This window comes from Carya illinoinensis, chromosome 4, assembly GCF_018687715.1.
Source record: "Carya illinoinensis cultivar Pawnee chromosome 4, C.illinoinensisPawnee_v1, whole genome shotgun sequence".
NCBI classification, from domain to species: Eukaryota; Viridiplantae; Streptophyta; class Magnoliopsida; order Fagales; family Juglandaceae; genus Carya; species Carya illinoinensis.
The window spans coordinates 9,254,616-9,271,698 of record NC_056755.1 but is presented as its reverse complement, the minus strand read 5'-3'; the positions used below and the strand labels follow the sequence as shown (position 1 = coordinate 9,271,698).

General features: G+C 32.3%; 1 protein-coding gene across 1 annotated transcript; it reads left to right on the top strand.

Annotated features, from left to right (window-relative positions):
• Positions 1-1,150: 1,150 nt before the first annotated feature.
• On the top strand, positions 1,151-3,454 carry LOC122306861. Its single transcript, XM_043119384.1, has 2 exons — positions 1,151-1,541; positions 2,721-3,454. The coding sequence occupies exons 1-2, from the start codon at positions 1,260-1,262 to the stop codon at positions 3,129-3,131; spliced, it is 693 nt and encodes a 230-aa protein (XP_042975318.1). The 5' UTR covers positions 1,151-1,259; the 3' UTR covers positions 3,132-3,454.
• Positions 3,455-17,083: the final 13,629 nt, after the last annotated feature.

Sequence of the window (17,083 nt, the reverse complement as noted above, 5' to 3'; positions counted from 1 at the left end):
ATTTAGTTACAAGCATAATTGTACACTAATATGTACACCAATCTATTATAATTAGATAAAAAGTAAATTTTATTAAAAACAGTACTAATTTATTATAATTAGATAAAAAGTAAATTTTATTAAAAATAATACTAATTTAAAATTTAAATAAAAAAAATTAATATTAATATACAGATTAATACATAATTTTATTTATACATAGCCAAACTCTTCTTCAATATTCTCTATTTTTAAGTCACATTCGTGTCACCCATAAAAGATGTTTTTAAGTCACATTCGTGTCACCCATAAAAGATGTGCACGTATGGTTGCCTTTTTAACACGACATGATCAATCGGCCGACATGTACTCCACTCTCCCACTAACCGAAAACAACCAAACTCACGTCACAAAAACCAGACATGCAGAACATACACAACACACCAAATCCCCCGGCCCCGACAACCTTGCCAAAACTGTGACATGCAACTCCCCTCAGCTTCTAATAATTTTTCACTTTACCTCCAACACAAAGTTGCCCACCATTTCCCATGATTTAACATTTCCTCACGAGTCACTACCTCCTCCAAATTATATATAAGTAATGTTAAATATAATTATTTTTACGTATTTTTTATATATTTTACTGATATGATTAATTAGATTAATTTTTTTAATATATAACTAATCATATCATTAAAATACACAAAAAAAATATACAAAAATCACTACACATAAAATTTTTGATTATATATATAAATATCTCCTCATGTATCCAAATTACACATAAAAATAAATTTCATGATATTTATCCAGATATATATATATAGTTCATATGTTTTCCTTTTCTTTTTTTTTTTCTAATTTTAGTCATAGAGTTTGATTAAAAAAATTTAAAGCAATCCAAATATATTCTCTAAAGTAAGAAAAACAATTTTTTTAATCATAATATAATTGGATGACATTGTCCACCGATTTTTGAAATTTTCTTGAAAAAATAAGAAATGATCTAAAGAGATAAAAAAAATATAATATTTACGTAATAAAATGAAATTGAGATAAAAATAAATAGTAAGCATTCGTTTTTTTATTAATAATAATAATATTATTATTATTATGTGGGTTTGCGACTTTGTACGATGATGATTGTATAGAATTATGTTCGTCGTTTCCTTTGTTTCTTTTCCCAGAACAAATGTCGGCACTCGATCTCAACAGCCGAATTCTTTCCTTATAAAAAGCGCTCTTTCTTGGCCTTCTAGGAAGGAATATCGAGAAATATGGGTGGGTGTGCGACTAAGCCGAAGGTCTTGAAGGAGGCGCAGGCTCCTGGGCCTGAGAAGGAGGAGAAAGCTGGTGCCGCTGCAGTGCTTGCTAAGACCGAGAAGGATCAGCCGCCTGATCATGTCGTTCTTTTTAGCGTTACCGAGGCCGAGAATACTGATAAGAAGAAGGAATTAGATGGTCATGATAAGGTCAAGGAGTCGGAGATTGTCGATGATGACAGGGTCGACGAGCAAGAGATCAGCAAGCGCCGTTCCCTCAGCCACTTGTTCAAGGAGGTAATCATTGTTTTCCTTTCACTCAAAGTTCAATAAATAAAGGAAGTTCTGATCCGGTTTATGTTTTTGGTAATGTTTTTGTTGCTTCTGCAAGTATTAAGACCCACTTTTCGTTTTTATGATTTTGTACATGATCTCGTCTGGTTTCTGTTTCTCTGGTTTTTGTTCTTGAAAACACGATTCGTTGTTGCCTTCGGACTTGCTACTTTATTTATTTACCTACCTCTCGTCGATTATTCATTGAGTTTCATCTGTTTGGTTCCCTTTGGCTGCTGCTTGCTAAGAAAATGAAGGAAAGCACGAGATACGAGAATATAACTAGCGAGATGAAATCGTTGCGAACATATATTTTCTCCTTGCTAGATCTTTTATACTCGCTAGAGTCCTGGAAATGGAAAATCTCAGTGAGAAATATAAAACAGAGTGCTCGTAGTTTTTTCTTTCTAAAAAATTTAGCCAAGTTTTTGGCAATTAATCCAAGTTTGTCGTCTCTGATTCTTTGTTTCGATGCGATACGCGCGATGGGTACTCTAGTTTTGGTTGCTTTAGAGTCATTAGCGGTAGAAAATCGGTATAAGGTATAATATCATTCAACTTTAATTTGGATCACATTTCACTTCACGACAAACAAGCGTGCCGTCCTAGTGCTCAAGGTCCACCACCAGCAGCCTTTGGACGATCCCCTTTTGGCCTGTTTCTGAGTCTTTACGAAGTTCGTGCAGACGGTCATACATTAACCTACCTGAAAGGCAAACCATGAGACCTGTCTGCCTTTTTCAAAACCTTCTTGTCATGTCTTCATTTCCCCTTGAGAGAAAGCGAGGGATCTTTGATCTGTAATCTTTATCTTTACTCGCACAATCATTTTGACCATTAAAATCTTAGCATGAATAGTTGAACGGGATGATGTCCTACTTAATAAAATTATAAAAATCAATAAAATCTAGACTCTTGTACTTTGTTTAATTTAGGATAAGAACAAGGTTGGTCGTAGGATTTCGATCCTGCCTTTTTGGTTGTTGATCCATGCACTTGAAGAGTTTAATTTAATGACTAATATTATATCACAGCTGATTATTGATGAAATTTTCTTTATCGGCCTCTCATGGAATAATTCATGTTTTTTTTTTAATGCTAATATATGTATTGAAAAATCTGGAATTCGATCGGGATGAACAGACCCCTGTCCCAGATTTTGCTGCTCAAAAGCCTGAAACTCCACTTGAATTGACCTCTGTCTCGGAAGTTGTTGATGCTCCTGAGAATGCCAAAACAAAGGAATTAACAACTGAAACCGCACCCGCTGCAGATACGAAAACTGATGGAAAGCAAACAGAAGATGCGGATCATGTTGATGATGCTCTAAGGAAGGTTGAAACAGAGAAAGTAGTTGAAGCTACACCAGCTGTAGAGACCAAAACCTTGGATGTTCTCAGTACTGCTCAAGAGAAGGCCAAAACACAGAGACCGATTGAAACTGCAGTAGGTACAGAAGCCCACAAGGATGATAAATCTCATGAAGAAAAGAAAGCAGAAGAATTTAAAGGGGAGCACTTGAAGGAAAGCCAACGTGTGATGGAAGATATATAGGCCGCATAAAGCGATTATGCATTTGCCTGTTTATTCTACAGGGAAGGCTGCCTATAGAAGCGGCTGCAGCAACCCTAGTAAAAGACGGTTCATATGCATGGGTTCATGGCGACAACTTGATTAGAGGCGTTGTTTATAGTAATCGACCGATTCTGCTAGTATAGTTATGTTAATGTTCCTGCTTTACATACACGTACATCTCTTGCCATGCATGCAATCGATGAGGAATTCTTTCCAGAAACTGAATTGGATCACTTCCTAAAATCTGTTTGTGCCATTACTTGCAACATATCTTATAATTAAATGGAAAATAATTTTTGAAAGTTTAGCGTGCTTAAATCTCGTGCAAGTCCTTTGCGAAACGTAGGATATATTTGAAAAAACTCTTTTTTTTTTTTTTTAAATACTAATACAAAACTTGTACACTCTAGAAGTTTATTTACATCATATACTGTACCATTCACATAACATAATTTTGATTTGTAAAATTCAAAATTTTAAATTTAATTTTTCTAAATGTGAATCATAAGAGTCTATCGTGACAACTAAAAAGGGATTTAGATTTCTATGATTTTATTATCTTCTAAAATGTTTCTATGATTTTATTACACATTTAACACAATAAAATATCTATTTTGTGTTTATTTTTCTTCGAATTATAGAATAAACTCGAGTCAACAAATTGTGAGAGATCTTAATCCGTAAAGAGCACTATTTCATCAAGCAAAGAGTAATTGCAGTTCACACGTTCTTTTCAATGGCACGAGAATTTTGGTTGAGAAAGAATAAACTGATATTATATATATATATATATATATATATTGTGACGCTCCCAAATTTCCGTTTGGGATCGGACGGACATTTGAAGCGTCGAGACATGCAACACAAGGTTACCTGCCCCCGTTCATGACATATAAGATGCAATATTCCTAAAATGCATATAACATTATGCAATATTCGCAGCGAATAATTTTTTTCTTTTCTTTAGCAATACTATGCACCAAATTGAAAATATTCCAAATGCTTAAAACATACTTGATATATAAAGACCCATTGAACAACTAAGATCATAACACTAGACCAAAATGATTATGATCCAAAAAGTACTGGAGATGCAACTCCATCGTACAAGTAGTAATTTACGTTAACTACTATATTAACATTGACGTTGCATCGTCATTCAGTCGACTGTGTCTAGTTGGTCAGCTCCTGATTCTCCTTCAGGTCCTGTAACAAGATCTACCATTCGGGGGGAATGGTAGTTGGGACTACCACAGTGAGATTTGATTACAAATCTCAGCAAGTTAACAAAAAATTTCCACACAGGCTAATGATGCATGGATGACAGTAAAAGCATAAATGCATAATCAAATTCATAAGTAATTAAAGCATAACTTAGCGTACAACATAGCATAATTGACATAACTTAAATTGAAACATGAACTGAACTTAACTTGACATGAACTTGATCTGAAACTTGACTTAGCATGAACTTGCTCTGAAATTTGAATTAACATGAAAAATACATACTCCACAGTTGTTGTGGCTCCATGTATTCTACGTGTAAATACATACTCCACAGTTGTTGTGGCCCCATGTATTCTACACAAACTTGACTTAACATTAAAAATACATACTCCACAGTTGTTGTGGCCCCATGTATTCTACACAAACTTGACTTAACATGAAAAATACATACTCCACAGTTGTTGTGGCCCCATGTATTCTACGTGTAAATACATACTCCACAGTTGTTGTGGCCCCATGTATTCTACACAAACTTGACTTAACATTAAAAATACATACTCCACAGTTGTTGTGGCCCAATGTATTCTACGTGTAAATACATACTCCACAGTTGTTGTGGCCCCATGTATTCTACATAAACTTGACTTAACATGAAAAATACATACTCCACAGTTGTTGTGGCCCCATGTATTCTACACATCACTATGCACTCAAGATGAAATGTGACTGGAATACGAAAGGACTGAAGTCAGACTGAAGTCCTGACGTAACATAACGTGACTTGAACATAACTTAGAATACATGACCAACTTGACATAGAAACATTTCGTAACATGGCATAACATATAATAGACAACATATTTAACATGACATACTTGCAACAGTGAATATTACATGACTTGACTTACATGTAATAGATGACATACTTAGCATGACGTACTTGTAATGTACAGTAATACATAACAGAATATATTATATAACAGATAAAAATTGATGACAGAATAAATTCTGTATAATAGACAATTACATGATAACTTGACATGGCATGACACATATGATAACATACATACATACACTGTAGTTCTTTTACTTAGCATACATACATAGTAGACTGCTAGTAAGTTAAAAGCTAACTTACCTCGATCTTCGCGTTTCTTATAAAACTTCAAGTGCGATCACGAGGAACTGTAATTAGTGATTCTAAAAGTTAGAACTAAATCACTAATAATTTGAAATATGGAAAATACTAACTTAAAGAGTAAAATTTTCATTTTACTCTCTACATGTGGGAAAATGACCGTTTTACCCATAACTTAAGGATTTTGCATACTAACTCCAAAAGTTTCCAAAATTTACATTCCTCATGTAAATTTTGTCCTAAACTTAAATATCAATTCAGAAAAATTTAAAACAAAACACAACTATGAAGAACACATTATGGTTGAAACATCCATAGGCCATTTCCCTTTATTTTTTGTTGCAATTCCTTCCAACTTCAAAACTCATGCTTAAACCAAAATTTTGCAACAAACATCTTCCAATCCTAAGTTCAAAACCATACTTAAAACATCCATTTAGAAAAAGCTAATAATCAACACCAAACTTTTTTGTAAAAAAAATTCAAGCACTTGAATCACAAGTTTTGACCTTAAATCAAAACATCTCCAAGAATTTCAAAAATCAAATCTTACTTCTAACATATTCATAATATCATCCTAACATCAACCATGCTTTAAATTATCAAACTAAAGTCACCAAAATCACAAAATAACATTTGGAGTTTTTGGTTTTACACTTAGTCCAAAAACAGAAACTTTTTCCTCAACTAGTTTTGATAAATCTCTTGATCTATGACTTATAAATATATGATCTTCAAACCAAACCATCACATGGTTTAAAAAGATGTCCTAAAACATATATAAGTTTCTAATTCAAGATCACATGGTTAGAAATTAATCAAAACATAAATTTAGCCAAGAATATCCACACTTTGGCTTATCTGAATATCTCTTTGCATAAAATTTCATATCTTTGAAACTAACATCAAATATCTTCAAAATAATAATATAACATGTATATAAGATGTTTAGGATCCTCCAATAAAATTATCAAAGTCATTAGAATAGGTTTAGACCACCAAAGAGTTAAACTTTCTCAAAACAGAAACTGTTTTTCCTCTTCCAGTTTCTAAGTTTCTAAATCTAAGAAAATCTTTCATCAAAACCTTTAATCATGCAAAAATCCTCAACCAATAGTCATATATACATGTTAACAATACTCCATAAAAATTTCGGACCAATATCTATCCATTAGCTTGGTCAAAAACTCCAAACTATAACATACTCTCCAGATTCACGCCCAGAATGACCTTTTTATGGTTAAAAATACTTTTGACTGACCAAATGACCATGGAATGATACGAAAAATACATCTACGGAAACTAGACTCAAAGAGGAACAACTTATATGAAGGAGACTTTATGATAAAACACTTACAAAAGCTTCGAAATGGGTGTGCAAAAGAACTCCTAAAAGCTGTCCGAGATAGAGTGTTTGGTATTCTTTCAATGGAAAGCATAAATGAAGATAATTTCGTGGGGAGGGATGACTGGAGATATTTGTGGATAAGATATGGAAGAGATGAGGCTGGAGAGAGAGTTAAGTGTAGGACTCTCTTACCCGAAGTGAGAGTTAAGTGTAGGACTCTCTTACCGGAGTGAGAGTGGAGTGTAGGACTCTCTTACCTAATAATATCTACAAAAATCAACTCAAGATATTTTTACCCAATAATATTCATGAAAATTACCTCAAGATATTTCTTTTTATCCAATAATATCTACAGTTTAAAACAGACGTTTTGACCGAAAATATGAAAAAATGTTATTGCGCCATAAGACTTTAAATAACCCTCCGAGTCTAATGGCACAAATCATAATACATTTTGTCACTTCTAACTATCTCCAATAATCAAAAACACACTTCTGATACCATAGTAAATAATAACACTAACTATGTAGTTAGACAAAAACCTATATGATTAATGGATTCGTGAAAACTTATGGGGTTTTCACGAGATTCTTAAAGTTAATATAAATTTCACAATTGAATTTCTAGCGGGCTGTTACATATATATATATATATATATATATATATATATATATGAAAATGATTATAATGAATACAAGTTAATCATTGAAAGTATTTGCTTGATGATGATTAATGAGCTTTGTTGAACTCAAGATTTTAAGTTTCATGTGATTATATATTTACATATGGATTTTGATGATAACAAATGAATTCAAAGAATAAAGAAGTCTCAAGCTCAAGTTGTCTACACAATGGAGTCAAGCACATCAAGGAAACAAGCATGAGCAAGAAGGAAATAAGTTCACATTAAAATTATAGAGTAATGTTGTAAATCTCTTCAAAATTCAAAATTAGGATTAATGCTCAAAATTAATATTTTATCATAAAGCATTAAAATACATTTTCCACATGTGCATGAATATTTTTGAAAATTAAATTTGAAAATTTTGAAAGATGATTGATTGTCATCTTTTGCATGTACATGCATTGATTAAAGGGTTGAATTTTGAAAATATTAAAGATGATTGATTGTCATCTTTCACATGTGCATGTTTTATTTGAATATTTTCAAAAGTGATTAATATTTTTTTTTACTTATACAAAAAGTAGATGATTTTGTTTGAAAAATTTAAAAAGTAAAGTGTGCTCATTTTGTCATATGCAAAAAGTAAAATATTAGGTTTGAATTTTTTTGAAAAAGAAAATGTGCTCATTTTGTCATATGCCTAAAGTAAAAGATTAGGTTTGATTTTTTTTAAAAAAATGAATGATGTTGTCTTTGACAATTGAAAAAGAATAACCTTTTATTTGAATTTTTTGAAAAAGTGAATGATGTTGTCTTTGACATGTGAATCTTTTTAAATTTGAATATGAAGTCTCATATGCCTATAAATAGATCATTTGAGAGCTTCACATTCACAACACCAAGAGCATACAACATTCATTCAAAGCTTTCATTCTCTCTTCTCTAAGCATTGAGCATTAATCCTTGTTCATTTTGAGAGATATAGTTTGCGCTGTATTGTTCTTATTTCACTCATTGAGTAGTGTTTTCTGATAACCTACCCACTATCAACTTTTGTATCAGAAGAAGGGTGTGTATAACCCTTGTGCGTGTAGAAAGTATTCTACACGGGGAATAGTTGAATCACCACGTGTAAGGTGATTGCAAGTGTAGAGGGTGTTCTACACGGATCCTTTGTAGCAGTGTTGTTTAAAGGTGTAATAGGTTTTTATCTTCACCTGAAGGAGGTTGAATAGTGAATTTGAGAATCCTCAAATGGTAGCTTGAGGCGAGGACGTAGGCAGTGGGGCCGAACCTCGTTAACATACTAAGTTTGCTTCTCTCTTACCCTTACTCTTTATATTTATTGTTATTTCATATTTTGTTTATATTTTATATTATATATTTGATTTATAATTGTTATTTTTTTAATACAACTCAATTCACTCACCCTCTTGTGTTAGTCATCTGGGCAACAATTGGTATCAAAGCTAAGAGTTCTATTATAAGATTAACTATCTTTTGAGTTAAGATCTTATGGCTAACATTGCAGCTTCATTTGGTGAAGGTCAATCTAGCAGTCGACCTCCACTCTTTTGTGGAGATAATTACTCATTCTGGAAAGTTAGAATGAGAATATTTCTTCAAGCTCAAGGTAGAGAAATCTGAAAATATATTGTAAATGGACCTTATATTTCAACAAAAGTGGTTGATGAAGTAAAGGTCAAAAAGGAAGAAGAAGAGTTTGATCGTGAAGACGATAGACTTTATACTTTAAATTTAACTGCTATGAATTTATTATATAATGATCTTAATGGAAATGAGTTTAATAGAATAATGAATTGCGCTACGGTAAAAGAAATTTGGAATAACTTGGAAGTAACTTATGAAGGAACTTCGCAAGTAAAGGAATCAAAAATTTATATTTTTACTCATGAATATGAAATGTTTAAGATGAATGATGATGAATCTATTTCTAATATGCACACTCGTTTTACTAACATCATAAACAGCTTGACAGCTCTTGGCAAAATTTATTCCAAGGTGGAGATAATAAGAAAAATTCTCAACTCTTTACCAAAACGTTGGGAATCAAAAGTTACAGCGATTCTTGAAGCTAGAGACCTCAAGAAGCTCGAAGTCAATGAACTCATCGGGTCACTTATCACCCATGAGTACACATTGAAAAGAGGAGAAGAAGAAGGAAAGCCAAAGAAGAGCTTAGCACTTAAAGCTGTTCCTCATGAAAGTGAAAGTGATGAAGATGAGGAAAATGACGATAAAGATGAAGAAGTTGCGATGATAACAAGAAGAATTCAGAGGTTCTTGAAGAAAAATAGAACTCCTCCGAGGAAATCCTTCAAAAAGTTTTCCAAGAAAGATTCAGGTAAAAATGACACTTTAATTTGTTATAAATGCAATAAACCTGGTCATATCAAGCCAGATTGTCCTCTGCTAAAGAAAGATCGAAACAAGGGCAAGAAAGCAATGAAAGCTACATGGGATGATGATTCAAGTAGCTCAGATAGTGAAGCAAGCAATGAAGAATCAGCAAATGTTTGTCTTATGGCTAAAGATGACATTGAGGTAATAAATCTTGATAATATTGAAAATCCTTCATATGAAGAATTGCAAAATGTTTTAGAAGAGATTTATGAGGAATTTGAAAAATTGGGTATCAAGTATACTGCTTTGAAAAAGAAAAATTCTTCTTTAACAAACGAAATTGAAATTTTAAGAAAAGAAAGTATCATTTTGAAAGATGAAAATCTTGAATTGAATAAGAAGAAAACCGATTTAGAAAATATTGTTGAAAACTTTACGAATGGAAAAAGAAATTTTGAAAAACTTCTTGGTAGTCAAAGATGTGTTTTTGACAAGGCAGGTTTGGTATATATGCCAAAACAAAAATACAAACCTTATAAAAATTTCTTTGATAATCATTCTACCTCAAAGACTAATATTCAAAATTCTTTTCATAAAAATAATTTTGTCAAAAAAGGATATTATTATAATCATTCAAGTTTTTCATATATGTCACATGCTATCTGTAATTTTTATAATAGAAATGGTCATAATTATCATACTTGTTCTATTAGAAGAAATCATACAATGACTATTAGGGCCATATGGGTACCTAAAAGTCTTATTTCTTCTAATACTAATAAATAAAGGACCCAAAGAACTTGGGTACCAAGAAAAATCATTTTAATTGTTTTTATAGGTATGCATGAAGTCATCCACAAGCAAAAATAAGTGGTTTTTAGATAGTGGATGTTCAAGACACATGACGGGAGACAAGACTAAGTTCTTTGATCTTAAATCTAAAGAAGAAGGACACGTGACATTTGGAGACAACTCGAAATGGAAGATTGTGGGAATAGGTAAAATTGGTAATGAATCTTCTCTCATAATTGAAGATGTTCTACTTGTTGAAGGTTTAAAACATAATCTTTTGAGCATAAATCAATTATGTGATAAAGGATTTACAGTTACTTTCAAAATGGATAAATGCATTATTTTGAATGATCATGATTGTAATATTTGTTTTATTGCTTTTAGAAACAATAATATTTATACAATCGATTTTGAAGAAATTACCTCAAAAGATGCTATTTGCTTTTCAGCTCAAAATGAAACTAGTTGGCTATGGCATAGAAGATTAGGTCATGCTAATATGGAACTTATTTCCAAACTTTCAAAAAATGATCTTGTGAGAGGTTTACCAAAATCAAATTTTCTTAAAGACAAAATTTTTTATGCATGTCAATTTGGTAAACAAACAAAAACTTCTTTTAAAACTAAGAAACATATTTCCACTACTATACCATTGCAACTGATACACATGGATCTTTTTGGACCAAATAGAGTTGCAAGTCTAGGAGGAAAATATTATGCATTTGTTATTGTTGATGATTTCTCTAGATATACTTGGGCCATCTTTCTTGCTCATAAAGATGAAGCACATAATGCCTTCACCAAGTTATGCAAGAGAATTCAAAATGAAAATGGTTATACTATTTCAAGTATCCGAAGTGATAGGGGAAAAGAGTTTGTTAATAAAAATATTGAAACATTTTGTGATGAAAACGGTTTTGTGCATAATTTTTGTGCTCCTCGAACTCCTCAACAAAATGGGATAGTAGAGAGGAAAAATAGATCTCTTCAAGAGATGGCAAGAACAATGCTCAATGAGAACAACTTGCCTAGTTATTTTTGGGCCGAAGCGGTAAGTACTGCATGTTATGTTATAAATAGAGTTATGCTAAGGTCTAAGTTAGATAAAACCCCCTATGAGCTTTGGAATGAGAAAAAGTCCAACATTGGTTACTTTCATGTATTTGGATGCAAATGTTTTATTTTGAATGACAGGGATAATTTAGGCAAATTTGATGCAAAATCTGATGAAGGTATCTTTCTCGGGTATTCTACTAATAGTAAAGCTTATAGAGTATTCAATAAAAAGATTTTGACTGTACAAGAATCTATACATGTAGTATTTAATGAATCTAATTCTCCACTCTTCAAGAAATCTATTAATGAAGAAACAGAAGGTATAAATAATACAGAAAGTCTCAATCTCACCAAAGAGAAAACAATAGAGGAAGTTCAACATGGAGCCATCAGGAAAGATCATCAAAATTTAATACAAGATGCAACCAAATAGTGAAAATTTGTGAAAGATCATCTAGTGGAACAAATTTTGGGAGAACCTTCACAAGGTGTAAGTACTCGATCATCTCTTAGAAATATTTGCAATCATACTGCTTTTCTATCTCAAATTGAACCCAAAAATATTGATGACGCACTTCTTGATGAATCTTGGATTCTAGTTATGCAAGAAGAGTTGAATCAATTTGAAAGAAATGATGTTTGGACACTTGTTCCTAAACCCAAAAATCATACTATTATTGGAACAAAATGGGTTTTTAGAAATAAGAAAGATGAGTCCGGAATCATTACTAGAAATAAGGCTCGACTTGTAGCCCAAGGTTTTAATCAAGAAGAAGGAATCGATTATGATGAGACATATGCATCTGTCGCAAGATTAGAAGCTATTCGAATGCTACTTGCATATACTTGTTATAAAGATTTCAAACTTTTTCAAATGGATGTTAAAAGTGCTTTCTTAAATGGTTTTATAAATAAAGAGGTATATATTGAGCAACCTCCAGGTTTTGAAAATCATATTTCCCCAAATCATGTTTTCAAACTCACAAAAGCAATATATGGACTTAAACAAGCTCCTAGAGCTTGGTACGAGAGACTTAGTGGTTTCTTAATTGAAAAAGGTTTTTCAAAAGGAAAAATCGACACAACTCTTTTCATTAAATATGAAAATGATGATATTCTTTTGATTCAGATTTATGTTGATGATATAATATTCGGTGCTACTAATGAAAATATGTGTCAAGTTTTTGCTAAAACTATGCAGGAAGAATTTGAGATGAGCATGATGGGTGAACTTACATTTTTTCTCGGATTGCAAATTCAGCAAGCAAAAAGTGGGACATTCATCAATCAATCAAAATATATTAAGGAATTACTGAAAAAGTTTGGGATGGAAAATGTTAAGGAAATTGGAACACCAATGAGCCCATCAACTAAACTTGATAAAGATGAATCCGGTAAGCCAGTTGACTCGAAGATATATCGAGGTATGATTGGTAGCTTATTATATTTAACAGCCAGTAGACCAGATATTATGTTTAGTGTGTGCTTATGTGCACGCTTTCAATCATCTCCAAAAGAATCACATTTAATTGCAGTTAAGCGCATTCTTAGATATCTTAGTGGTACAATTAACTTAGGATTATGATACCCTGAGCACACATCTTTCGATCTAATCAGCTACACAGATGCAGATTATGCTGGCTGTAAAATAGATCGAAAAAACACTAGTGGAGCATGCCATTTCTTAGGTCATGCATTAGTTTCCTGGTTCAGTAAAAAACAAAATTCTGTTGCACTATCTACTGCTGAGGCAGAATATGTTGCTGCGGGTAGTTGTTGTGCTCAAGTTCTCTACATGAAGCAACAACTTGAAGATTTTAAACTCAAGTATAATCACATTCCAATCAAATGTGATAATACAAGTGTTATAAATCTTTCAAAGAACCCAATACAACATTCTAGAACTAAACATATTGAAATAAGATATCATTTTCTTCGAGATCATGTGCAGAAAGGAGATATAGTACTAGAATTCACAAATACACACGATCAGTTAGCAGATATTTTCACAAAGCCTTTACCAGAAGATAGATTATGTATGATCAGAAGAGAAATAGGTATGATGCATGTTATGAATATCTCTTAAAAGATAGACTAGAGTCAATAAAAATAGAGATAGATTTTTTAAATACTTTTTCATAAACTTGAGATTCTTAGCCTCATGTTTGAGACGCTCATTCTCTTCATACAATATCATGTCATTCTTATCCATGGGAACCGGCAAGCGGAATGAAGAATCTAATAAAGATTTCAACTGTTTATTCTTCTGCCGAATGATTCCTTCCCTTGTGTGAGACTCTTGAACAATTCGTTGAAGTACAACAATTTGTTCTTTGAACTTTTCAACTTCATGATTTTTGGCTTGTAGCCGCTGAGAAAAAGCAACAATAGAGGAAGAGTAGCGAGTCCCAAGACTCACCAAATCATAAATAGCATCAGAATCTGACTTATTAGTCAGATTATTATTTTCTTGCTGCAACATGGCACCAATGGCAGCTGCAGAAAGGACAGGAGGTTGAGATGCAGAATGCCTCATGGATGGATATAGAGAAATGTTAGAAGAATGAGCCATTGAGAAAAGAATAGAAGGCTTAAAACGAGAATGCTGAAGGAATGCAGATGAGTTATAGAGATGAAATGAAAACTTGATGCGGATTGGATGAATTTCAGGACTGATTTTATAGAGATAGCATAAAAAATAAGACAAACTATTTTCTCTTCAAATCTTATTTAGTCAAAAGAAATACAAGATATGCTGGACACACATTGTCAAAAGTTTTCTTACTAAGCCAGCGAGATTAACAGTAGATTGTCGCTATTTTTCTAGTAAACGATGAACCTCTGCTGTTATCTGCCGATGTTGACCTTGTATCTGAACCCTTTCTCGTTCCAGTTCCTCTATTCGTGGTTGCAGATCATGAGCGTACCAATATGCAAATTTTTTCAACTCTTGGTTTTCTTGTTTTAGCCTTTTATTCTCACTATCCTTATTAGCAAGCTTTTGTCGTAACTCAAATATTTGCATGTTAAGATGATCAATCTCACTCACCCTCGCCATTAACCTCCGAGACATGATCATAACAGAGGCAGCATATTGACTACTGAGCATTCTTGATTCTGCAATAATCTCAGAATCAGCCTTACTAGAAAAACGGTTCACTGCTCCTATCATGGTATTGACGGCCTCAGGAGAGAAAATTGATGATTGATGCGTCAAGGGTTCCTGATTCAAGTCTGGAACATTAGTGGAAGAGAATTGCTCAGCCATTCTATCATTGTGGAAAAACAGAACTCAGGTCAAGAAGCGATTATTTTTTTTAGCATCCGATAGATGAAAATGATCATTTTTTTATAGAAACTCGGAGCCTTCAATCCCGTTTGTCAATAACATCAGGCGATTATTTAAATCTTCAGCCGTATTAAATTCATAGAGTTAGGCCTCGAGGTTTTGCAGCACTTGTCGGGTCACGGACGGCTCCACTTTTTCAACTATCTATAGTGTCTACTAACGCACTGTTTTCTTCAGTCTATTTACTTGTTGCGGATCCTTTTTAATGATGCCAAAAAGGGGAGAAGTGTTAGACTAGAACATTAACACTGTTTAAATTGTTAAACTTGTTATATATGCTTGTAATTATATTTATACTTTTACTTGAAAAACTAACGCATATTTTCAGGGGGAGCTTAAGTATTAATACAGGTTTCAAGTTATATCAAGTATTTGTCATCATCAAAAAGGGGGAGATTGTTGAACCCAAAGTTTTAAGTTTCATGTGATTATATATTTACACATGGATTTTGATGATAACAAATGAATTCAAAGAATAAAGAAGTCTCAAGCTCAAGTTGTCTATACAATGGAGTCAAGCACATCAAGGAAACAAGCATGAGCAAGAAGGGAACAAGTTCACATTAAAATTATAGAGTAATATTGTAAATCTCTTCAAAATTTGAAATTAGGATTAATGTTCAAGATTAATATTTTATCATAAAACATTAAAATACATTTTCCACATGTGCATGAATATTTTTGAAAATTAAATTTGAAAATTTTGAAAGATGATTGATTGTCATCTTTTGCATGTGCATGCCTTGATTAAAGGGTTGAATTTTGAAAATATTAAAGATGATTGATTATCATCTTTCACACGTGCATGTTTTATTTGAATATTTTCAAAAGTGATTGATATTTTTTTTGACTTATACAAAAGGTAGATGATTTTGTTTGAAAAATTTGAAAAATAAAGTGTGCTCATTTTGTCATATGCAAAAAGTAAAAGATTAGGTTTGAATTTTTTTGAAAAGGAAAATGTGCTCATTTTGTCATATGCCAAAAGTAAAAGATTAGGTTTGATTTTTTTGAAAAAGTGAATGATGTTGTCTTTGACAATTGAAAAAGAAGAACCTTTTATTTGAATTTTTTGAAAAAGTGAATGATGTTGTCTTTGACATGTAAATCTTTTTAAATTTGAATATGAAGTCTCATATGCCTATAAATAGATCATTTGAGAGCTTCACATTCACAACACCAAGAGCATACAACATTCATTCAAAGCTTTCATTCTCTCTTCTCTAAGCATTGAGCATTAATCATTGTTCATTTTGAGAGATATAGTTTGCGCTATATTGTTCTTATTTCACTTATTGATGAGTGTTTTCTGATAACCTACCCACTATCAGCTTTTGTATCAGAAAAATGGTGTGTATAACCCTTGTGCGTGTAAAAAGTATTCTACACGGGGAATAGTTGAATCACCACGTGTAAGGTGATTGCAAGTGTAGAGGGTGTTCTACACGGATCCTTTGTAGCGGTGTTGTTCAAAGGTGTAATATGTTTTTATCTCTACCTGAAGGAGGTTGAATAGTGAATTTGGAAATCTTCAAGGGGTAGCTTGAGGCGAGGACGTAGGCAGTGGGGCCGAACCTCGTTAACATACTGAGTTTGTTTCTCTCTTACCCTTACTCCTTATATTTATTGTTATTTTATATTTTGTTTATATTTTATATTATATGTTTGATTTATAATTGTTATTTTTTTAATACAACTCAATTCATCCCTCTCTTATGTTAGTCATCTAGGTAACAAGCTTTAATTCTTTGGAAATTCTTTCCCAGTTCTTAGATTTTACCCAGAGAAAATACAGAGACTTATGAAAGATTTTAATGAATGCAAAGTGCTATATGTTCACAAAATGAGCAATAGAGCAGCACATAGGTCAGCAAGATATGTTTAGGATATAGAGAATATTTAAATGTGGTGGGATAATGTCCTGATATTTGCATCTCTGGCTATTTGACTTAATAAACATAATTTATAATTTATTTGATTGAATGAAATTATGTTTTTTTATAAAAAAAATTAATTATAATTATAAAGAATT

Excerpts from the sequence above, each read along its gene's own strand:
- LOC122306861 (XM_043119384.1), top strand. The coding sequence starts at position 1,260 with ATGGGTGGGTGTGCGACTAAGCCGAAGGTCTTGAAGGAGGCGCAGGCT. Across the intron at positions 1,542-2,720 it reads TCAGCCACTTGTTCAAGGAG|ACCCCTGTCCCAGATTTTGC; the intron begins GTAATCATTGTT and ends CGGGATGAACAG.